The 26145-nt window shown below is 38.8% G+C and overlaps 1 protein-coding gene across 8 annotated transcripts in view; it reads left to right on the top strand.

Moving 5' to 3' along the window:
- The first annotated feature begins 399 nt into the window (after positions 1-399).
- The window catches only part of LOC138751587 (voltage-gated potassium channel KCNC1-like), a 54691-nt gene continuing 28945 nt past the window's right edge, over positions 400-26145 (top strand). For all 8 annotated transcript variants that reach the window (XM_069914108.1, XM_069914122.1, XM_069914117.1 and 5 more), the window contains exon 1: positions 400-1056. In XM_069914108.1, coding sequence (XP_069770209.1) covers positions 400-1056 — 657 coding nt within the window. The remainder of the gene's footprint in view (positions 1057-26145) is intronic.

The following is a 26145-nucleotide window of genomic DNA, read 5'->3' as shown; positions in this document are numbered from 1 at the left end:
CCTGTTGATGTGGCTCAAGAAACAACCTTCTGACAGCTGTCACGGTTTCTTAGACCGTGCGCGGTGCCCGGCGATGGTTGGCGTGGAGGGAGTGGGGGTGGGGGAGGTGGTGGCGAGAACCTGAATTCGCGGCTGCGCAGCGTGGCTGAGAGCGGAGTGGTCTGGGCTCCTCCTTCCAATGCGCCGTCTTTTCTTTCTCTCGCTTGCACCAAGCCGAACAATGTAAATGCAACACCTGATCAATCAATATCGAAGCTGTCTGATCAGTCGCGCTGGAGAGGTGGTGGTTAAAACCTGAGCCTGGAGAGACGAAGGAAGGTCGGCGTCGGAGGGAGGAAAGAGGCGGGGAGAAGGCGGAGGTGCGGCGGACAGATGCCTGGCCGCTGTCCGCGGTGCTGAATGATCAGCTCAGTGCAGGTCTCCACCTCCCGCGGCAGCACACCAGGAAAGCGACCCCCCTCCGCGACATGTCTGATCGAGGAGATGGGCAAAGGCGACGACAACGATCGCATCGTGATAAACGTGGGAGGGACTAGGCACGAAACGTACCGGAGCACCCTGAAGACCCTACCTGGCACTCGGTTGGCATGGCTTACCGAGCCCGGCGCCTTCGCCAATTTCGACTACGACCCCAAGGCGGGCGAGTTCTTCTTCGACCGCCACCCTGGGGTGTTTGCTCACATCCTCAACTACTACCGCACGGGCAAACTCCACTGTCCAGCCGATGTGTGCGGACCCCTGTACGAGGAGGAGATTGCCTTCTGGGGAATCGATGAGACCGACGTAGAACCTTGCTGCTGGATGACTTATCGGCAGCATCGCGACGCCGAGGAGGCTCTCGACAGCTTCGAGTCTCCGGATCTCAACAGTGCGGATGGCGACGGCGGCGGCGGAGGAGGAGACGGGGTCGGGGACTCGGAAGATGAGTTGGACACCAAACGTCTCGCCCTCGGGGACTGTTCCCCTGAAGCCGGGGCAAAACCCGGCTGGTGGAGGAAATGGCAACGCCGCATCTGGGCTCTCTTTGAAGACCCCTATTCCTCTAAATATGCACGGGTAAGAGCAAAAAAAAACATTGGTCTGCAGCATTTAAATTTGAACTCTATCTCAAGAACCTGTTGGTCAAACGAGCGGAGCGTGTGCAATTTCTAGAAATACCTTACATTAACGAATGTAAGCGACGTTTCCAGTGGATTCATATAGACAGCACTAGGAAATCACAGTGATTGAGGGAGACGTGGGTGGCGGGGGTAGGGAGGGAGATCTGTGTGGAAGGGGAACTTCATTGTGCGAATTAGACAGAGAGCCTGGGAATCCGTTGTTTGAGATTCTTGGGGAACCAGAACAAGATCAGGTGCTCCCACTTTGTAACAAGGAAATAAGAATATTACAGGGTGATGAAGCAGGTTGAGTTGTAGCAAAACTGCGCGGATAGGAAATTCAGATGAGCGCAAAGGACTAATTTTGCAGCAACATCTATCTTTTACCGAAGGCTGTCGTCTTGCGAGCATCCTCTCAAAATACAAATTCGGGTAATTGATTAAAGTGATATATTTATTGGACGAGTTTCAAGCATCTGGGTACAATGGAAGCGGGCATCTTCTTGTTTCGGAGAACCAGTTCTTATGATTGAAGTCACAGAGATTACGCACAGCAGGAGTGAGTTTCAAATTTGGGCTCATTGGTATTCCATCGGCGCACACTCTGGGTGCAGACTGCAGCGGAATCCGAGAGCCAATTTAACCTCATATCCTGGTTTTAAATATGTGCAAAATAAACTATGGATCATTTTACTGAAGGGAATAATGGTAATATACTTCTATTTGTTTTTCTTTAAAAGAAACCCAGGCTACAAATAGCAGGAATAACAAAGGTTACAGCAAAGATTCAAGAGCATTTACAGTAAAAACATATACAAGAGCCATTATATATTTCAGCAATTCTACAGTTTGTGAGCTTTAAATGTAAAATTGTTGGTGTTTAATTTTACATCCCTGAGTCTCCTGAGAACGACTGTGATGCGCTTTCAGGTTTAAACCTTTTTTGTTGCTAGTCCTGGAGATGTTGTGATACATTATTATCGCTGACCTCAGAAAATGAAGGCTATCGATCTGCAGGTTATTTAGAGACCAATGCCAGTCTGTATGTTCCGGAGAAGCACCGAAACCACTCAACACCTTAGCGCCTAAAAAAGAAATTTCCGATTTGCAAAGAATCAAATTTCTGGTAGGAAGACACACATGATACAAAATTGGTAACATTATCAACTAACAAAGAGACTGATATTAAAAGTGCCGCATTGAATTCATGTTTATCGTGCTCATTTCCGAACGAATTTAGAAAGAGCGGGAGGGAGAAGTCAGAAATATATATATAGTGAAACAGGCAGCATGTAAACAAACATGTCAGGCATCTCCAGTTATTCGCTACTTATTAGATTGCGCACAGTCTAGAGCCATTCCCGCCTCCTGTGCATTCAGGTTCGTTTCGAACAAAATTCGTCAATCTTTGTGTGTATTTGAAAGTTAACCAGAGACACTGGAATGTCTTTCCAAGATGTCTATAGTAATATGATTCCTTCCGTTGTTATTTTAAGGAACAGTTCCTCTTCTGCATCTCCCTCTGACCGCAGCAGAAACAAGTTTCTGCGCGCTATTTTACAATACTTTCTCACAGAAATCCAAAATAAGAGACACCAAAAGGGACAAGGTCGAGGCTTTCAGGAGGGAGTATTTCCTCAGTGCTCCAGCAGGTGGTACCTAGCACTACGTCCGATTTTCCTGAAATCTCCGCAGTGGGAAAGGAATAACTGTTTAAATCAGCCGCAAAACACGGATAACGTCGTTGCCGCGCATCGATTCTTTGGCTTGGAAATTAACCCTTTGGTCGATGGATTGCAGACAAGATGTCAGCATTTGACCTTGAATCTGAAATGATGCGCTTTCTGAACACTGCATAACTAGGGTCAAGACATAGGTTGTCCATAAAATGTGTCTGGTACTGGTATGAATTCATTATTCCAGGAAAATGGAGACAAGACCTTCATGGATAGAATCCCTCAACTAATATCAACCAGGGGTTTATTTGAACTTGCAATATAATAAAGCTACTTGGGTTCAGTTAACGAAATGTTGTGGATATTCATGTTAAAACTGGAATTATATTTCAAGAGGAAACGTCCATTCAGTCCAAACCAAAAAATAAGGGAAGAGTTTGATACTGAAGACATAAATGATAATATAGTTTGGACCGACCTTTCCGGAATCAATGCTTATAATTAATTCCACATATAGTGAGCGTTCAAGAGAATTTTAATCGAAGTGCTTTGGTGTCTATCGTGTCTTCATGGTGCTCTTATTCTTGAATGCATTCAGAATGCATCAGGGACCAATTCAGCAAATTAACAAACTGCATATTAATAACGGGGCCAGACGAACTGGATCTCAAGGACAGGGTTAAAGGGACGTGTGGAGAAGGTGAAGGTGAATGCACAGGTTTCTTGAAAAGGAGAATAAAGCGATTGGAAAGAGCTTCCAAACGGGTTAGATAGTTTTCCAGTCGACCTTCCTCAATGTCGCTAAATCATTAATCTGACAACACCAGCCTGCCAATTTTTACACCATTCAAGAGAAACAACATCTTAAGGAAATATCAATGTTTGACCAAAACTTTGTTCTAGTCGGTGGTGTGTTGAGGACAAGAGGGGGCTTGTTTGGAGAGAAGGACCAGAGGACCAGGTTAGTTCTAACGTGGTGCACGTGACTAGCCTTCTAGGTACTCACGGCACTCAACAGAATAATGTTTTACCACGGGTGCCTCTTAAAGGAGTACTCATGTTGACTCTGGGTCACGTAATCGATCACCTGGTACTCTTTGGATCAAAACCAAGCAGACTCTGAAATAAACGCTAACTCTCTCAGCTTTGACCTTTCTGACACTCCAAAAGATGATGAGGTAGTTGCCCGAAGCACATGACTGATAGTAATTTGGCCCTAAAACATCAAATTACAGAACATTACAAGTCAGAAACAAACTCTTCATATTGGCATCATCAGCAAAGCCAACATTTCTCATTCCTTCTGAACTAGATGTTAGTGATGAATCATCTCTTGAACCATTTCAATAGATACCTGAAGGTGCTCACACAATGTTGGTGGCTGGAGAGTTGCTTTTCTCTTCTCCATGCCAAACGTGCATAGCAGAATAATTACATTCCTCCTATATGTTCATATTTTTGTTCTTTTTGTTGCATTTGAAGGCACATTTTTAAAGTAATAGTTTCTGTTAATTTCTCATGGATTTATCACCTTGCAGTGACATTGAATCAGTGAGGAAAGAGGCCATCAGCTCTTTGAATCATACGAACCATCAAGCATTAAATTATACCAAACCAGCACCAATCACATTTTATTCTCCTCACAATCCCATCAACAACTCTCAGATTCTACCTCTCATCTGCACACATCTGGTAATTTAAAATGGCCAATTAACCCACCAAAATGCCAACTTTGGGATGTGGGAGGAAACTGGTGCAGCCAGATGAAACCTATGCAGTTACAGGATCCAACCGAGGTCAAGACTGAACTCAGTACTGAACACGTGAGACTGCAGCTCTAACAGTTCTATCTGTGCCACTGTGTTATTCTTTATGAATAATGCAGAGTAACTATTGCTCGTTTTCCTGCCCTGTTGTATTTTAAATTATTTATATCATCTCTATTTTATTTCCATATAAACAACTTCACATTTTTTATATTAAGCTGTATTTGATTCCCAGTTGTCATTCTTCATGAATGTAATCCTTATTGCAGCCTTGAATTCCATCAATTTTTGTTATTTTCCCCTCAAGTTAAAGCACTTTTTTGTCCCCAGGCAGTCAAGGCCAACTGTAGCCTTGAGGGAAAATGAGATTAAAGGGGTGAAAAATTCTGACCAAGGTATGCAGTTGTAACTCAGTTGACATTTTAAGAAGACATAATATTTTATTATTTTCTTACTTAAATTTCAATTCAATTTTTACATTAATGTACTGTAAAAACTTTTTCAACAAGCTCAGCTGAAATCACTGCATGTAATTATAGGGTACACAATTTTTACAGGCAGGTTCCATTATAAATAGGTGTTAACAAGGGGCCAATTAATAGAATAAATAATAATGATGCTTAAAACACAATAACAACAGATGCAGACAATCCCAGCATAACCTATTGTAAGGGAATTCTCTGAGTGATGTCACACCAACAAAGTGCACTCAATGTTAGCAAAACCAAGTAGATGATAGTGGACTTCAGGAGGAAGTCAGGAGAATATGAACCAGTCCTCATCGAGGGGTCAGCAGTTGAAAGGGTCAAAAACTTCAAATTGCTGGGTGTCAACATCTCTGAGGATCTGTCCTGGAGCCTCCATGTTGATGCAATCATGAAAAAGGTTCGCCAGTGGCTATACTTTGTGAAGAGTTTGAGGAGATTCATATGTCACTGAAGACTCTCAAAAACTTCTAAAGGTGTACCGTGGTGAGTATTCTGGCTGGTTACATCACTGTCTTATACAAAGGAGCCAACACTCAGGACAAGAAAAAAACTCCAGAGGGTTGTTAACTCGGTACCATCACAGGCACCAGTCTTCATTCCATTAGGGACATCTACAAGAGGTGGTGCCTTAAGAAAGCAGCCTCTATCCTCTAGGACCCCTACCACCCAGGCCATGCCCTGTTCATTCTGCTACAATGAGGGAAAAGGTACAGGAGCCTGAAGACAAGCATTCAATGACATATGGACAGTTCTTTCCTGCTGCCATCAGATTCTCGAATGAACAATGAACCAGAGACACTGCCTTACTTTGACTTTTTAAATTTATTTTGTACGGTGGTTGATATAAATGTTTGCACTTTGGTGCTGCCACAAAACAATGAATTTCATGACAAGTTCTTGACAATAAATTCTGATTCTGAGACGTTTCCAGTCTTAAAAGCAACCTTTCTCCTTTACCCGGTGCCATCTCCTCTGTCTATTTCACAATATTCCTCTTAATTCTGCAATGATCTTTGCCAAGAATCTCCCATGGGATTCCTTGCTAATGCTTTTGGAACATTCATACAAAATCACATCCACTAAATGTATTTATTCTCACTTTTATTTCAAATATATTGGTCAAGAATGGACTTTCTTTTAGAAAACTGCAGTGATTGATCTTGATTAGTTTATTTTACTATGTCGTGGAGTGAAGTCTAAAGTACCCGTAATTCTCTTCTCCATTTTTTGAAGGAAGTTGGAATGTTTGTTGTCCGCCAATCTCCAACCAAAATTACTCTTCAAAAATTTTGATTGCAGATTTAACCAGCTTACTCTTATAGTTTGTCAGCCTGAATAATTTCTTCATGATAATCTTTTTAACTATAATGAAGTGACTGAACATCTTCCTTGATTTTAGAATCTTGAAACCAAGGTAAAGTGTTCCCTGAACACAAGAACATAAGATAATAGGAGTAGGCCACCAAGCCCCTCAAACCTGCCCTACCAGCCAATATGATAATGGCTGATCTACGCGGGCCTCAACTCTCCTCTTCTGAGCCAGATCTCCGTAATCGTTTATTCCCTGGTCTTTCATAAAATTATCTTCCTCCAACTTTAAACTAAATTAAATTTTATTAAACTTATTTACAACATGGTAGAATCCGATTCCGGCCATTGAAATCTGTACCGCCCAATTAGCCAATTAATGACTGAGCTTCCACAACCCTCTGGGGTAGACAATTCCAATATTCACCACCATTTGTGAAAGGATTTTTTAAAAATGACCAGCCCCTTTTTCACTCACTTTCCATTTTCCTTATCATTCTCATTATTATATTTAATATTCTATTACTACTATTGTAAGTTTAAATAGCATAGTTCTTGACTCAAAGGTCAAGGCTCTCCTCAAGGGTCCATTGATAGGTTTCCTGTATTCTTTATAATTGTTCTTTTAAACAACATCTTTCCCTTCTATGAACATTAAAAAATATAGAAATGGGGTAAAGTGACTTGACCATTCATGCCTGCTCCATTATTCAGTAAGATTGTGGCTCATCTTTTTACCTTAGTGCCTCCTTCTTACACCAATCCAATATCTCTTGATTCCTTCAATATCTGCAAATAAAATGTGTCCTTTCTTCCACTTAACAAACCCTGCAACTGTGCCTCCATTGCATTCTTGGTGGATGATTCCAAAGATACATGACTATTTTGGTGAAGAAATCTCTTTTTACCGCAATCCTACATGGCCAATTTCTTATTTTGAGTCTTGTTAGGTCTGCTTTGTTCATGAATGAGTGAGTCAGACACCAGACTGAGTCGAAATCAAGGTTCTTTGTTCTTTATTACCGGATTGTAACACTTGCAACTAACAGTGTTAGTTGGAGAAGGCGCATTCTGCCGTTATCAGCAAGTGGTGTTTTTTTTATACCTCAGGATACGTACTTAGTAAATTATCATACCATTACATTGTCCAATGAATAAACTGTTGCTATCCTTCTCTGTTAGTCTGCTGCACATCATTCTTGTTAGTGCAAAGCTTATCTTGAGTGTACAAGATCACATCTGCATTCTGTTACTCCTTAGTACTGGGTGACTCCTTCTCCGGTCCCATCTCATGATGTTTTTACCTTACAGTCTGTAACCCTTTGGTTCTTCTAGACATCAACTCAGGGGAAACATCATTCTGACTATGTCAAGCCCCATAAAAACTTTGCACATTTCAATGCTTTCACCTCTCATTCTTTGAAATTCCAGGGTATATCGGCTTAGTCTGAATAATCTCTCCTTATTGAATGAACCTACCATCCAATGAAACAACCTACTAAACTGCCGTTGCATTCCCTTTTGCAAGTGTATGCTTGGCTAGCTAGGGAGATCAAACATGTACGAAGTATTCCATACATTATCTCAGAGTCCAATAGCAGGATGTCTTCACTATTTTACTCCTATCCTCCTGCAATATAAGCCAACATTTTGGTTAACTTCCTCTCTCTGTGCCAAGTTTGCACATTAGTTTTCAGTACCCTGCATACAGGTCGAGAATATCCTTCTGAACACTAATTTTTCAATCATATTTAAAGACATTTTTGTTTCTATGAAGTCAATAATTTTAGATTTTTGCACATTATATCTCCCCGAAGTCTTTTTGCATCATCCTCAATTCTGCCACCCAGCTTTATATCATCAGGAAACTGGATATTATTCTGATCCAAATCATTAATATAAACTGAGAACACCAGTCCTTGAGGCATTCCATTGATCACAGTCACCCAATCCAAAAATGACCCATTTATTCCTGTTGTCAGTTTTCTGCCCACTTGCCAAAATTTAGTCCACACCAATATATTACGAGAGTCTCATGTGATCCAAGTTGGTTTAGAAACATCTTTCATGGCATCATATAGAAAGTCTTCTAAAATTCTATTGGTTTTCTTCATCAATTCTGTTAGCTTAACAAATTTGTCAAACGTTATTTTCCCTTTAAAAACTCATCTTGATTGCCTAATCCTATTTTTAGTCTTTCAGTGTCTGTTATCATTATCATTAACACCACAACTGGTGTCAGTAGATCAGAATTTTTGTCTTCCCCCTTTTCCTTACAAGTGAGTTACAGCTTCTCATCCACTCTGGACCTGCTTTCTACATAATCTCCAAGAGGCTCCGAGAACTTTGTTGTGAAAATAGGAATAAAATATCTGTCGGCTTGTACTGTGCTGTATTGTTCTTTGTTTTACATTGGACCTTTTTTCCATTTCCTCATTTTCCAGCCCAACTTCTCCTGTCTCAGAACCCTCACTAACTTACTCCCCCCACCATCACCACCACCACCCCTCCCTTTTACATGTTAACAGACTTTTCTACAGTCTGTTTTATTGTGTTATTATCTTACCTTTCTTGAAAAAAATCTTGGTCTTGCTTTGTTGAATTCTGAACATTTCCTCATCCTCAGGCTATTACACTTTTTGACAACATTGTATGTCTTGGTCTAACACTATCTCACCTTTTACAGCTGGACCATTTTCCCATCCCTAATGCACTCCATACATTTGTTTTCTGTGTTATTACTGAAACCTTTCCCTCCTAATTTTAAATACGAGATAATTTCACTTTCCACCTGCAAAAGCCTGATCTTTGAGTCATCTTAGCATCATTGAGATATACTTAATTTGTATCCTTTACATACCCTATTTAAATATTTACAATTGTTACATTTTCATTTGATAAATAGCATAAAGTCTCTTATCTCTTGAAATAATTCATTCTTTTTGACAATACTGTAATTCATAATTTGACTTTCCTTTTACCATTGCTAATTTTCGTATAGGGATTAATTATACATTGGCTAATGCTTTTTAAATATTCTCCAGTCCCCTAGAACAACCATCCTCAATATTTTTTGACTACAGCCCCCTTAATGCTATGCTCAAAGTTTATGGGCTCCCTTCCCTGTGAAACAGTCAAATTTAGTTGGTTACTTCTATATTTCCCTTCGACGGACCACACTGTACATAACAAACAAAAAATATTTTATTATTTCAATCCGTGGCCTCCTTTGAGAACGGCTGCTTGAGAACACCACTATTCGTGACTTCACAACAATTTAGGCAAACCATAAGGAAGTGAAAATGTCACATTTAAACAAGCAAAGCGCTGGTGATTGCAGAAATGCCCAGGTAGTTACATAGAATCATAGAAAGCCAGAATGTTTTACGGCGAGGGGATTATTCGGCCCATCAGATATGCTGCTGCTCTTTGTTAACTGTAATCAATAGCGTTTACCTAATCTTTTTTAATGCCGTTACCTATTTATTTTCATTTTGAAAACACTAACTGATTGTTCCCACCCTCTTGCCAGCCATGAGTTCCAGATCGTAGCCCTCTCTGTGTAAGAAGTTTTCTTCACCAACCTCACCCACCCCTCAAGTATCTTTTGCCCATTATTTAAAGCTTATATATTTACTCCATGAGTATATTTTAATTCATTGTCTTCCCCAACAAAATCAAAGAGGTCAAGAAATCACATTGTTGCCATTTTTAACCAGATGCTGAAGCTCTCTTGCTTATAGGACCTTGTCATCTTTGTTCGAATTTAATGAAGAGATTGAAAGTAGACAATTGTCTTTCAGATTGGGACAGATGTCAAAATTTAAGTTAAAAGAATGGTATTTTTAATTGTGCATGGTCTGGAAGAATCCTACATGGAGGAACCTCAGTTATTTTAACTGAACAATAATTAGCTGCCTTATTTAGCACCAACAGACAATGTCAGATGTGGCAAAGATATTCAGAAAATAGGACACAGAAATGTAAACAAAAGGGGGTGTTGTAAAGGTTTAGAAAGATGAACAATCAGAGCTATGCAAGTCTATCCAAAGTAACATTCACAAAACAATTCATTCAAAATAGAAGAGTTTTTCCTTTGTGCAAGGCTTTGCAAGATTCACAGTCAAATGGGTCAAATGAAAGCCACATCCAGTCAGGCAGCTGATTAAAATGACATATTTCTAAGACCAACCCCTTCCTCAAATGAGAGAGAGCTGTATGTTCTGAAGTAATTGCAACCTCCTTGAGCCAGACCTGGCAAGATGAGAGTCCTTAACAGCAGGTCAAAGGTTCAACACTGTGTGCCTAACTTCAGACTTTCCAATGCCTACCAAACAACAGCAGAGGTGTGATGGAATAATCCTGCCTGTATCTATCCTATCATGGTTCCCTTGCATGCTATTTTTTGTCTAATTTTGTAGATTTTTAGGGAGATCAAAATTGTTATTAGCACCATCTGCAATATATTTGCTTAAGAAAATGGAGATCTCGACATTGGAGACATGCTTTTGGATGGGTTTAAATAACTGCGAAAAACAGAATAAAACCTAATTTGATCACTGTCTACTAAATTATGTGGGCACTAGAGTTAGTTTATGTGGATTAAGTAGTCAATTAAAACCAGAAAAGCCAAACCAGGACTATGTCAGAGAAACTATTGAGACAGGCTGATAGTTTGGTTAGTGACATCTGATTCCATGTACTCTATTGGATGTAAACTGGATCTGCTTCTCCTCAGGGAACCAAGAACTCAAGAGTTATTGTAGTTTTCAGGATTAGCTTTGATTGTTGGCAGGATTGTTATCTCATTTCCCTTCTGAATTGTCTTACTTTTTTCTACTACAGAAGACTGCATGATTTCAGCTGAGAAAGCTTTGTGTATTCTCTGAGAAAGCTAAAAGTGCACGACTCCCATCCCCACCAATCACATCTCTTCCCCACCCCCCAACAGGGCACCTTCCTCTGTGGCCACAGGAAGTGCCACATTTATGTCCACACCTCCTTCCTCACCACAGTCTGGGGCCCCAAAGTGAAGCAACACTTCAGTTGTGTATCTGCAGGATTGAATTACTGGATCCAGTGCTCCCTTTGTGGCCTTCTCTACATCGGAGAGAGAGGGCGTAGACTAGGAGATAACTTCGCTGAGCACTTTTGCTCTGCCCACACCAGTGACACAGCCTTCCAGTGGCCAACCATTTCAGTTCTGCGTTCTACTCCCATACTCACATGTCTGTCCATGGCCCAAAATGTTGGTTATGTATTTTTACCTTTGGTGCATAAAGGACACTGTTTGACCAGCTGAGTTTCTCCAGCTTTGTGTTTTTACTTCAACCACAGTGTCTGCAGACTTTCATGTTTTACTTCTGTTTTTACAAGCTAAAATGTCTCGTTGGCCTTTTCCTGTCCCACCTGATCATCCACATTAATGAAGGAGTGAAATAATGATTATTTGGCAATACAATGAAAGATTCCTTTGTATCTAAGTATTCTTTTCCTTTCCAGAAATAATTACTATATACTGGACATTTAAATAGACATTCAAATTTAAAATTACATTCTTGAATAGTGACAAACATCTGATCTGATCGCTAAATCCACAAAATCACTGGTAAATAACAAAACTCTAGAATTGGCTGTTTAAAAGAAGCACAAAATTGAAGAAACAAACATTCATATGTTAGTTCCCACCTTGAGAATTGATACGTTATGTACCTTTGATCCAACTATCTTAGCAGCTTCTAGGATGACAATACCCCTTAATGTGGTAAACCTTTTTGAAGAATACTGGGATTTAAAGCAAACACCAACACTTTTCACTTTTCTTTCTTTAGTATGAAATCATACAATTTCTGCCACCCATTTTTACTATACATTTTCATCATCCTTTTAATGCTGTTGTACTTCTTTGTGATAGAGGTGTCAAAGCACATCATCCAAACTAATCTGTATTTAGTGCACTCAGTGTGGTCTCTTCTACGTCGGGGAGACCATAAACAGATTAGGTGATTGCTTTGCTAAACAACTTGCTTAATCTGTGAGTCTAGGCTTGAATTCCCAGTAGCTAACCATTTGAATTCCCTTCACCATTCCCACTCATCTATCATCAGGGAAGGGTCAATGTAAGATTGAGGAACAATACATCATATTTCTCCCGGTCAGCCTTAAAACCAGTGGCAAGAACAGTGAGTTTTTCTAATTTTAAGTAACGCTACCTCTATCTGCTTCCACTGTTTATATCTCTTCTTACTTCTCTAATTCCCAACTCTCCTTTTCCAGCGGTCCATCTCTTCCAACTTCTGTCCAATAACCTATCACCTTATAACCACTCCACAGCTTCTTTCCTCTTGATATCACCTTTTCCTTTAGTCTCGATCTAGGGACCCAAGCTGAGACGTTGACTAGCCATTCCATTTGTATCTGTGTTTGCTGCATGACCTGCTGAGTTGCTCCAGCATCTCATTGTTTGACCTAGGTCCTGTTGTAAGTTTAGATAGCTTTCATAATTGTTCACTACATCACAAATTTTGGAATCATCTATAAATGTACTAACCATATTGTCACTAAATCATTAATATAGATACAAACAACAGTGGACTGAATGCTGACTTCATGAACCTTTGACTTCTTCCACCAAGCCTAACATTCTGCTTGATGCCTCTCACTAATACCCAGCAAATATAAATTGACTCCATGCATTGACATTAACTTAGTTCCTTGCGCAAAGACCAGCACTTTAAACTGACAGTATTATAGCTACACCTTATGCAATAATAATTCATGCAGATTTAATATAATGACTAATACATCAATGACACTAATAGTAAAAATCTCATTCACCAATCGTAATACTCAGGCATTGTATAGACGTAATAATAGATCAGCACTTTGTATCCTTAATAAGGGACAGATAATTACGAGAGATGTTTCAAGCAGCTGAACATGACTTAAATAATTAAATACATTGAAAGAGTAAAGTATAATATAGTTATTTTAAAATGCACCTAACTGATAAATCAATTTACATGATTAATGGTAATTAAAATCTTTTCTGTTCAGATCACTGATTCCATTCAAACAAATAGGATCAAGTTTCACCAGCATTGGGCTGAAGTATATTTAAGGGGTCAGATATGAAGTGCATCTGACTTCTCAACTCAGCATTACCAATTTGTGCTCCTGGACTCTGTCCTGAATCCAGTGGCAGAGGGTCAGAATTACTGTCCCTTGATAGTCAATGTACTGGTAATAGCTTGATGCAAAATGCAGATGCTTCTAGCTGCTTCTCTTAAATCTTTGGCTAAAGAGGACCTTGATCTGGGCCATTATATCCGTACTTACCCATTGACAATAGTACAATAATATAATAACACCTCTTATACTGCTATAATATGTTGACACTCCACAGCTGATAATGTTATTAATATCTCTCAAATTGCTAGAAATAAAATAACCAATCAGATAATGAGATGTCAAATGGATACAGGGGTATTTTGATATTAAATGTTTTCACAGAAATCCTAATAAAGCTCATTTGCTGGCAGTAATAAATCAGCATTAATGCTAATATATTTGACCTAGTGAATCTATGATCATGGCATTGCTGCCAGAGCTGCTGTAATGGCAGGACTGTTGCTAGTGGGGACCCAGGGAGATTAGGGACCGGAGACATAGTGCTTCTCCTGAAGAGTCCTACTGCCCAGTCTTACTGCCAACAGCTCCGTACTGGCTTTAAATGGCCTGTTAAAGGAGCCGATGGTATTTCAAAATTCTGCGACTGCAGGGTCTGGGTCCAAGATAGCCTGTGTTAGGCAGTGGCCAGGGGGGTTTGTAGACTCCAGGTGAACAGCAGACTGGCGCAGGGCACCAGTAACGGGGAGAACACCCCTGTTGAGAAGAAGAAGCAGAGGAGATGACCCTAAGGATGCTGGCCACAGTGGCGGACCAGCAAGGGGCTCTGCAGCTGAAGGACACACAGAGGCAGCGAGCTGTTGTCAACTTGCGGGCGAGCACAGGCCACGTGCTGCTGGTAACGAGGTTAAAGGACTCACACCAGGCAGCGGGCTGCTGGGGAATGGCTCATGAGAACTAGGATTCGAGAGGGTGGTGAGGGCAAGAATGGCTCCTGAAGGGTCTTGGCCACTGAAGCCTTCCCCACCATGAGCTCGGTGTCTTGTGCAGCTGTGGAGATTGAGGAAGTGCTGGAGGCGAATCCACAGACACTCAGTGACTCTGAGAGGACTCTCTTCTGCTTTTCTTTCTCAGACTGTAAGGGATGCCAGGCAATGCTAATGGTGAATCTTTGATTCCCTTTTGTATAACATTGCATTTCTGTTTTATTACACGACAATAAGTAGTATTTGATCTGATTTATCAATGTATTTAGTAAGAGTGAAATCTCCCACTAATGGACTATATTAATACTAGGCTCTTACACATTGACATAGCATACATTTAAAGCAAGAACAATATATTGATTTTTCCGAGACTGACAGTAAATCTATTGACAACTCGTGTACTGACGCAATTTTAATAATAAATTGATATCTCAAAAACTGTCAATAATTTTTGACAGAGGATCAGACAAGAAAATATTGATGCCCACAGAATGCAAGTAACATGTTGACACCTTGCAAACTCACTGCAAGACACCAGAAATGCCAACAGTAATATGTTGATTCATTGCACACGATCATCATATTATTGCAATAATACAATGCCATTTTAGATGAGAGCCGCATGCCAATACCTCACGTGCTGACAGTGATTTATTAGTACAGCTTGCATATGAACAGTATGAATTCTGATACACATAATACATTGATACCTCAACACTGACAGAAATACATCAGGATGAGAGAGATACACTAACATCTAATACACTTTATATTATACTAACAATATCATAATTACATGGTAAGATACTTAAAACCCACACAATGATGGTAACATATAGAGAGCTCACACACTGACAATATACTGCTATTGAATAGATGGCATCAATGTAATGACACCCTAAATACAGGAATAAATGGAAACCTCACACAATAGAAAATAATAAACTTGGACTAATGTGTTCACTTCACATACACTGAGAGTAACATGCCGATATGTTTTGTATGATTACAGTAAACTAACACATCATACAACTGCAACGATAGGAGAGTTAGACATGCCCGTGATATATTTACATAACTTACAAGCCTACCGCTCACAGTGATTTTAGACAATTTATATTGAAGGCTTGTCTACTGACCATAGCAATTTCAGATGTCCAATTTTGACAGTCACAAACACTGAGAGTACTAAACCAACAAGTAATTTACTGATGATAAACCATTGACAACTCACACATGACGAAAGCCTGATCCATAAAAATATATATTAAGTAGCTGGTGCCTTGAACTCTGGCTGCAATATATTTGCACCTCATCCACATTGACAACCTAGCACACCACAATGGCAGTAAGCCATTGTGGACATCAAGCACAAAGACCTCACACACAGAATTAATAATATTGGCATTCTAAAGATAGTAATATAGCGGAATACTAGACATGCGACACCAGATATGCTTTGCACAGAAATACATATACTGACATAGTATAGTGACAGTAAACTACTAACAAATATTATGTCTATATTCTTTACATATTAAATAAAACCCCTGGTATCCAGCACCCATAGGGATTGATAGATGATGGATAAGTGTAAGTTCAGGTTGCTTGAGACGTGCTCTTACAATGCCTAAAATAAACTGTTAAAACACAAAAATACTGTACTGTACTTATACTGAATAAACTTCACTTGCATAAACCTTAAAGCATTTTACTTTATTTTCAGTCACATTCTTTGAAAACATTTAACCTGCGCTGCATCTGCAAGTTCATCCCCCTCCACAGAGCCGCTTGAAAGGCGAAAAATAACATTATAGATTATTAACCCCCCTCCCCTCCCCCAAGTTTACAGATAAAGCCTCTGACCAGGCTGACTCTTACTAAACAGGGATAAGGAGACACCCCAATGGCGAGTGGCTGCAACCAGCTCTTCATTCTGGGCGACGCCATTGCTGTTTCCCACAACTTTATTCAAACAGCTGCAAACCATGGCCGAGGCACTCTGCTGGCTGAATATTTGCTCCCATCTTCAGCAAAGGTTTATGTGTTACTTCAGAAAACATTTACTTTTACAATTTTAAACTTACCTATTATTTTATTCTTATTTTCTCCCATTGATGTTACTCAACCTCCTGAGTTCCTCCACTAGATTTTTAGTTGCTTCACATTCCAGCATCTTCAGTCTCTCACGAGCTCCCTAATCTTCATAGCTGTTGATGAGGCTTTTGGCAAGGTCTGATTGCACAGATGGGTCTGTCACAGTAAAGGGCAATAGATGCAAGTTGGACCCAAGACTCAGTACCAGGAAAAAAAGTAATGGTTGACAGGTGTATTAATGGCTGAATGGTGGATGTGCTTAAAAGGAGAGGGCATGATTAAAAATTTAATGGATCTGTTACTGAGGAACAAGACTGCAGACTGTGGAAGAAATCAATGGACAATCCAGTTGGGTAGAAAAGCTACAAATAGAAGTCACTGCAAAGAAATGTAATTGGAAAGGACCAGCAAAACAAATCTCTGAGATCCTGACATTTCAGCTGGTGAACATGCCCATAACTAGGCAATTTGTGAGTGGATGTTGCTCAGTAGAACGTCTATTTTGGAACTTCTGCGTTATATTTTTGAACTCCTGCGTTATATTTTTGAACTCCTCACAAAATCTAACAGGGTAGATGTGTAATTCCAGAAATTGCCACCTCACGGAACCCTTTCTATGTATAGTAGGAATATTGATAGCAATGAAAAGAATTGACTGCTGGGAGAAAGGTAAATAGAGATTTTCAATTCATTTCATTAACTTAGCTTGAAAATTTAAATTGTTTTCAAGTACGTGTGTGTTTGTTCTCTTTGCGCATACATTTTTACAATAATTTGAAATTTTGTGAACATGATTTAAAAAATGTTGACAGTACTTTGAATGTTTTGTGAACAACAAATGCAATCACAAAGCATTCAATGTAAACTGAAGCTTTGACAACAGTTGAGTCAGGACCTCTGTTATTATCACCATTTTCAACCCAAGAAAGCAGAGGCCTCTGAAGATTAGGATGATGGATGAATTGGATTGAGAGGCCCATTCTGAAATACCCCCCAGAAGCACACCAGAAGTAATAGCAAGGATCATTCCATGGCTCAGTCTAAACTAGCATGCACCTTTGTGTTAGAAGGTGCAGCATAGAGTTATAGTGCCAGAGGTATTATCTATTATATCAGATGGTGAACTCATGCCCTCTCAGATCCCACAGCAATATCAAAGTTGAGAGCCGGGAAGTTATCGCTAATATCTCTAATATCTTAATAAATAATAATCAATATCATGAAATTAGATTAGCTCATTGTTATTTCCTTGCTATATGCTGCTGCTCTTTCTATATTCAACAGTTAGTACTTTACTGGCTATCTTCTTATATAAATCTGAGTGATGGTAGATGAAATGTATTTTATAGCTGAGGTATAGAGCACAATATGAGGGATGTTATGCTAGAATTGTGCAGTGGTTGTCAACCTTTTTCTTTCCACTCACATACCACCTTAAGTAATTCCTATGCCTTCAGTGCTCTGTGATTAGTGAGGGATTACCTAAGGTGGTATGAGTGGGGTAAAAAAAAGGTTGAGAACTACTGCTCTCAACCCAATTGTTACTTAAATATTTTGCTTAAGAAACATTACCATTGGCCCATTTCCTTTGGAGTTATGAAACTGTGCGAATAATGAGTCAATTCGGTACCACATACCACCTTAAGCAATTCCTTACTAATTACTGAGTACCAATGGCATAGGAAATACCTAAAGTGGTATGTGAGTGGAAAGAAAAAGTTTGAAAACCACTGATTTAGACCAACCAAAGTATTGCATGCAGTCTGATGTTATAGAAATATTGGATGGCACAGAGAAGGTGAATATAGATTTCATGGAGATGCATTTTATTACATGACAATAAAAGAATCTTGAAACTTGAATAAAATGATTTGGAGTGAATTGAGAGGTTCCATGATTGGGAAAACAAAAACTGGTGGCAGAAGTGTTAAGGTAATTGGTGTTATGAGGATTAGTGAAGTGCTGAGGAGAATCTTTTCCATCCAGAAGATAGCAGAGGTCTGAAAATCATCATAAGATGTTAATTAAGGGAGAAACACTTCAGATTCAGAAAGTATGCGATGTGCTAAAATTTGCAAGGCTACAGATCAAGAGGTAGATGTGCGGTTAAGATGACGAGCTACCCTTTAGGCAGTAGAGATAAGATGGACCAAACAATGTCCCACCAGTAGATTTATAGTGTTCTGATATACTGGAGTCCCTAATGGTCATAATGCATTGACAATAATATTTTGGGATTTCAAATACTACATTAGCATCTCAGATATTGGTAGTACAGTAAAGATACTTCACACCAAGTTAATATCTGTCTGATACCTGATAATAAATATGTGAACATTGAAGGAGCTTACGGGTTTTTCTTAAAACTGATAACCACAATCATAATTACAAGCACCAATTTTTTTGAACACATTTTCAATGCTGAACACATGCATTGAGATTGCATTTAATGAAACTGAACATGAAGATTGGTGTGTAAGTGACAGCTCTGGTGATGAATCTCATTCTAATTGTCCACTATCCAATAGCAACCTTTAATAGAGCAGTGTTTCCAAGACACTTCACAAATGCTTACTGAACAAATTTTGACACTGATCCACATTAGGATACAGGGGTAAATTTTTGTAAAAATGGTTAGTTATAAATTGTAAGGAAAGCAAACATATTTGTTAATACATCCGTGGCAGGGAATTTGCTGAATGATTATTCAGAAGAGACTGAGCGAGTCCAACATATGTATGTGTTCAAGGAACACAGAGATAAGCAAAAAATGATCTGAAATTTTTAACATATTATTAGATAAAGATAACATAAAATAATACGGTATGAGGCCTTTGGCCAATAATGTTATGCCAACCTGTAAAAAAAAATTCTACAATTAACCTAATCCTTTCCTCTCCCACAGCCCATAGTCTTCTATTTTTCTTACATTCATGTGCTTAGCAAAGAGTCTTTTAAATGTCTGTGACATACCAACCTTCACCACTACCCCTAGCAGTGTACTGCAAGCATCCACTACTATGTGTGTAAAAATAATCTCTCTGACATCTCCCCTAAACTTTCCTCCACTCACCTTAAACAGATGTCTTCTGGTTTTGGCCATTGCCATCCTGGGAAAATGGTGCAGATTGCCAGTCTAACCATGTCTCTCATAATTGTGTACACCTCCATTTTGTCATCTCTCATATTCCATCGTTCTAAAGAGAAAAGTCCCAGCTCGCTCAACCTTTCTTCAAATTACATATTCTGCAATCCAGGCAGCATTTTGGTAAATATCTTCTGTACTCCCTCCACATCCTTCCTCTAAAGAGGCAACTAGACTAACGCACTACTTCTAGCCAGAATTTCATCGAGCGGCGACATGACATTGTGACTCTTGAACTCAAGCTCCCAACTAATGAAGACAGCACACCATTTTCCTTCTTAACTCCCTCATAACCTTGTGCGGTAAATGAGGGACCCAAGATCCATCTGTTCCTCTGCACTGCTATGAATCTTACCATTAACCATGTACTCCACCTTCAAGTTTGATCTTCCAAAATGTATCACTTCACACTTTTCCAGATTGAACTCCATCTGCCACTTCTCCACCCAACCTTGCAACCTGTCTATATCCCATTGTAACCTATGATAATGTTAAACACTATCATTTTATCTGGAAACTTACTGACCCATCCCTCCACTTTCTCATACAAGTCATTTCTAAAAATCACAAAGAGGAGCCCCAGAACAGATCTGTGGGAACACCACTCTGCATTTCAACCTTCAAAACGAGAGTTTAAAATGTTCTGTTGTTCACTTGAAAGCTTTTGGGGAAAACAATGATGAAATGATCTGTGTAAGGAGCAGCTGATGAATGTGAATCAGTAAGAAGAAAGCAACAGGAATAACTTTATTGAAAAGGTGTGACCCAGGGCCTACCTTCATAACCAATTCCAGACCTCTTTTTCGCATTTATGAATTTTCTCACAATGAATAATGTTTTGTGACAGGGAAAATCCATAAGGTCCAATTATATGTTTTTTTAAGATCAAGACTACATGTCTATTTTTTTGTTATTATCTTTAATCCTTTCTTTATGCAGGAATGGAATAAATTATCTCAAGTCCACAGATTAGATCCACGTGACAATCATTTGGTCCACAAATTCACCACATTACACAGTGTACATTATTGCACAAATATTTTGTTGGCCAAAATGCTTTATAAATGTCCCTCCTTCATTAGCGTTTGGTGGCAAGGAATAATTAAAGGATAAAAGGGCTTTCTTTGTTTTAAAAAATGTGGGCACCTACAGTGATATTAAATTATGTGGAAATTATTAATAGATTTTAACATTTTTTATTGTTCAATTTGCTGGTTTATTAAAAAAGGAGACATTAGAATTCAAACTTAAACTGTTACATTTTTAAAAATGTAAATAGAACAGGAACTTGTGAAAAACAAAAGCACTTTTAAATGTTCTAATATAAATATTATTGGAATATTGGGAACCATTAAATTCCCAAGAGAAAGTTATAAAATTCTAAGTTGGGCACTAATGAAATTATTGATGAGGCTTAGTTCTTGAGTGTTTCTGTATGAGACAGTGCAACAACGACATGCAAGAGACATCATGAGTTATCAGAGCAGAAGTGATCACAACTTTCACTGATATTTTATATGCCTACTGTGTAATGGCAAAGGTAATCTTGTTCTACATAACTTTCACAGTACAGTTGAATAAGAGAATAGGAACTGATTTTGACTTGATTTGTATTGAATTGTCTGTATTTTCCAAGATTCTGTTGTATTTGTTGATGTTGCTCTAAATTGGTAGAATTTAATCAAATATAGAGTGTGTGATGACACTTTCAATCTTGATAAGCAGTATTGCTGTTTATTATTCACTTCTGGGAGATAGGTACCACTGATATGACATGGTACGGTCATTCTTATTTGGCTAAGATGAACAAGGTTTGATTTGAAACAATTAGACCATAAGACCATAAGATAGAGGAGCATCGAATCTGCCCCGCCATTGAATCATGACCTTATCCATTTTCCCACTCATTCCCACTGCCTGAACTTCTCCCCATAATCTTTGATACACTGGCTAATCAAGAACCTATCAATCTCTGCCTTAAATAACACCCAATGACCTGGTCTCCACAACTGCCTTTGGCAACAAATTCCACAGATTTACCACCCTTGGTTAAAGGCATTAATTGTGAGGCATTAGATGGCTGTTATGCATTGGAGTGAAATGGTGTCAGCTTTATTGCACAATTAATAGGGAATTATTTTTCTGACATTATTAAGTTGTGGTCACTGGAATAAAAAAAAGAAATAATTAAGCATTATGGGAACAAATAAGGTGAGTAACGCCCCAAAAGTTAAATAAATGGGATCCAATATTATCAGATAGATGTTTTTGCTGTAAGAAGGAAATGGGAACAACAGTACATGCAATTTGGGCATGTGAGAAAGTGGAAAGGTTTTGGGAAGATCTAAACCAGGTATTAAATAAAATCACAAAAAGCAACATACCAAAAAATCCAGAGATCTTTCTTCTAAGTAATATAAGGAGTAAAGAATTAGGCCTCAAACTGGATGAAGCGCAAAAAAGATTTATTATGATAGCCTTAGCTGCAGCAAAAAAATGTATAATGTCAACTTGGAAATCAGAAGAGAGCCTGAGAGTACAGCAATGGTACATAGAAATGAATAAATGTATTCCATTGGAAAAAAATAACATATAATTTAAAAAATAAAGTCACATTATTTGAACAAATTTGGGAACCGTACATGGAACATAACAGAGAGGACTTACCGTGGACCTCCACCCCCTAAAATGATAAAATGAGAAGAAGACAAAATGACCTGATCCAGTGTATAAAAGTAGATGACACAATTTTTTTGTTTATTTTCATTGTGTGATGACATTATTTAATGGTTTTATTGTATTGTATATGTTAAACGTTTGATGGGTTTGGAGGGGGATGGGAAGGAAGGAGGGAAGCTAGGGGGGAAAAAGGGGAGGAAATGCCACTGTGTATATTTAAGAGGGAAATGTTTGTATGTATTTTCATTGATATGGTTCATAGTGTGAAAAATAAAAATTAAAAAAAAAATAAGGTGAGCAACGAGGCTGGATTGTACCAATCTGAGGTACAAGAAAGAAAAATGAGAAACTTTTAGTTTCAGTTTGGAAACAATTTCTGAGAGGTGATCTAACCTGTAGGACATACAGAATGTTAAAATTGAGGGAATATAGGTTAAAATTAATAGTTTAAATTTAATTCACTAAGAACTTACAAAATGTTAACTCATGTAATAAACCCGCAGATAAAATAGTGGATGTCAACTCCTAGTATTATGCCAGAATCAAGTGAATCTTATAATGGGTGGACATTTGATTTGTCCCAAAGGAAAACTAAATTGAGCTGAATAACTCTCTTCATTCATAATTGGGTTTTCTCTGGGGTCTCTGGTTTCCTCCCACCCTTGAAAACATAATGGGGGCTGTAGGTGTTTTGGGTGTGATTGGGCGGCATGGGCTCATGGGCCTGTTACTGTGCAGTATGTCTAAAATAATGTTCCTGTGATCATAGGTCAATAGAATGCAAACACCTTTGGTCATCCTTCAGGCAGAAGGTGAATTGTGTCCACTCTACATTTGTGGGTTCTGAGGAGGTCAATGTGTGTATGCATGTTTCACCACTGATGGGTCAAGAAATACCTGATGGGGCAAGTGGTTACGTAGTTTCTAAGGTGACATGATTATTCTGCCACTTACACAGAATTTTCTATGCATGGATTAAGTTCTAAATACTACCCAATGCTTTGAGTAAATATGAATCAGAGATTCATCAGAAATAGTAGGGTGTTACATCTCTTCAAAGGGGCCATAAATGGCTGTGATGCTTCATTACCCGATGAGCTGAACATCTTCTATGCCTGCTTTGAGAAGGAAAATTCAACTGTGCCTATGAGAATCCCTGTAAAGGCTAAAGACCTTGTGATATCTGTCTCGGAGGCCAACGTCAAAACATCATTCAGGAGGTTGCAAGGCATGGGGCCCTAATGGAGTACTTGGCAAGGTACTGAAAATCTGTGCCAGCCAGCTTGCCAGAGCATTTCATAGACATTTTCAATCTCTCACTGCTATAGTCGGAGGTTCCCACCTACTTCAAAAGAGTATCCTGGTGTCCAAGAATAGCAGAGTGAGAAGCCCAGTAGCACACACATCTCCTGTGATGAAATGATTTGAGAGGATGATCATGGCCAGAATTAACATGTACTTACGTAAATGTCTAGATCCACTGCAATTCATTATTTCACTCTTCACTCCATCAAGGACATCTATAAGAGGCGGTATCTTAAGAAAGCAGCCTCTATTCCTCAAGGATCCCCACCCGATGTCATGCCCTCTTCACTCTGCTACCATCAGGAAAAAGGTTCAGGACCCTCAACAGGAGCACTCAGTGGCACGACGACAGCTTCTACCCCTCTGCCATCAGGTTTTTGAATGGACAATGAACCATGTACATGACCTTACTTTGTCTTATTCTTTCTCTTGCACTATTTTTATTTATTTTTTGTAATTTTTTTTGTTAATGTTGCCCTGTTATGCTGCCACAATATAACGTATTTCATGATACGTTCATGACAATAAAATGCAGATTCTGGCTTTGAACACAGACTTTTTTCTGCCTGTCTGGTAATTCCTTCCCAATGGAACAGGGTCTGTTTCAAGAGTCAGATGTGTTAAAGGATATCACCTGATTAACACAGCTGACTGAGTGTAACCAGGACCTTCAAGCTCCAGATGTTGTCTTAGGGTAGGACACTAATGTGGAATTGGTTATTCTTCCAATAATTTTGGAAGATTTTATGGTGGAAGTGTACACAAGTGTTCGAGGATGGCTGCTGGAGGTAATCCAAGTCTCAGAAGCATGTGGGAGGGCAGGGATCACTGCTGCTTCATGGTAGACAATGAATTTCATACAAAACCTGAGGTCTTGAACTTCAAATGCCCTTTCCATTGAAAGATCAATGATAGTGTTGGTGCTCTAAATGCACTGGTGAATTTCATATTGTTGTCTGCTTTACCAAGGGGTGGCTCCCAAGTTTTTGGATGTGGGCCATACTTTCCAGGGTCTTGCTGTGAAATTTTATTGTCAGAGAGAAGTGTTATTCGGGGGGCAGATTGGTAGAGGAACTGTCTTGGAACTGTTGAATGCTGGAACAATTCCTTTGTCTGCTTCAGTGAACTCGTCGTCAATGGCTCTGTGCTTGGTCTCTGAGCATGCATTAATGAAAGTGTTATTTACATTCTTTAGTTTGACTAGAAGGGTAGGTGATCTTGGATTTGGAAAACAGACACTGGAGATTGAACAAATTACCATTAGTTCTACAGATCAATTACACGATGGGAAGTTTGTTAAATTTAAAATTTAAAAGGGTATCACTTCATTTTTTGATCTATTTGAAGACGGCTGTTTTATGACCTTTGAGCATTTGTCACATAAATTTAATCTCCCTAATTTCCACTTGTTTTTGATATTTACAGATTAGAGATTTTCTGAGAAACCAAGTTACTATTTTTCAATTCTTCCATGATAGTAATTGTATTGACTTATTTTTACAGTGAAATCCTTGTCAAAAGGATTTAATAGGATTCATTTATGGATTAATTTCTAAAATACATTGCATTTGTATGAATAAAATTAAGAGTGCTTGGGAAAATGACTTACCAACTATTCTTTCTAAGGATATATGGACCAAGTGTTTAAAATTGGTTCATTCCTCTTCCATTTGTGCACGTCATTCACTTATTCAATTCAAGGGAGTTAATTTAGCTAAGATTTTTCCTACTATCAACTCTGTATGTGACAGATGTTGTAATGGGGTTGCTTCCTTATTTCATATGTTTTGGTCCTGTTTAGTCTTAGGTCACTGTTGGAAGGAAATTTTAATGCATTTTCCAGTATTTTCTCGGTTACTATTCAATCTCATCCCATTACAGCTTTGTTTGGTGAGGTGATAGAGAACAGTTGATTATCAGTGTCAGATTGCCATGTGATAGGTTTTGCCACTTTAATGCCTAGAAGATGTATTTTGCTAAGATGGAAGGCCTCTAATCCTCCAAGTTATGCACAATGGATGACCTCAATAAGATTAGATGTCATATTTTGAAAATTGAAGTTAAGTTTAATAAAGTGTGGCACACTTTTATGGAACATTTTAATGCTTAATGAATAATACAGTGGTTTACTATTTTGTATGTAACATACGAAGCATTTGTAGTCTGTTCCTGAACTTACTTATTTATATACAAGACCATTCACCAATGTACTATTTCCGTTACTCTTTTGGTGCTTTAAGGTGTTCCAGCGGATTTTTCTCTTTTTTTAGTTTAGGGGATATAGATTTAGGATTAGTTAATTAAAGTTTATTTTCTTTTGTTTTTTTTCCTGCAGGAACAAGAAATATAGTATTGAATTCTGTCTGTTTGTTTATTATTAGTTGCGATGTTCATTTTTATTCTAGGGTACATTGTAATTACCTGTACTGCATATTTTCTTGTTCTTACACTTTTTGTTATGTGTGTA

The sequence above is a fragment of the Narcine bancroftii genome, chromosome 1 (assembly GCF_036971445.1).
Source record: "Narcine bancroftii isolate sNarBan1 chromosome 1, sNarBan1.hap1, whole genome shotgun sequence".
NCBI classification, from domain to species: domain Eukaryota; kingdom Metazoa; phylum Chordata; class Chondrichthyes; order Torpediniformes; family Narcinidae; genus Narcine; species Narcine bancroftii.
The sequence above is the reverse complement of the archived record's forward strand: the minus strand, read 5'-3'. Positions and strand labels throughout refer to the sequence as shown.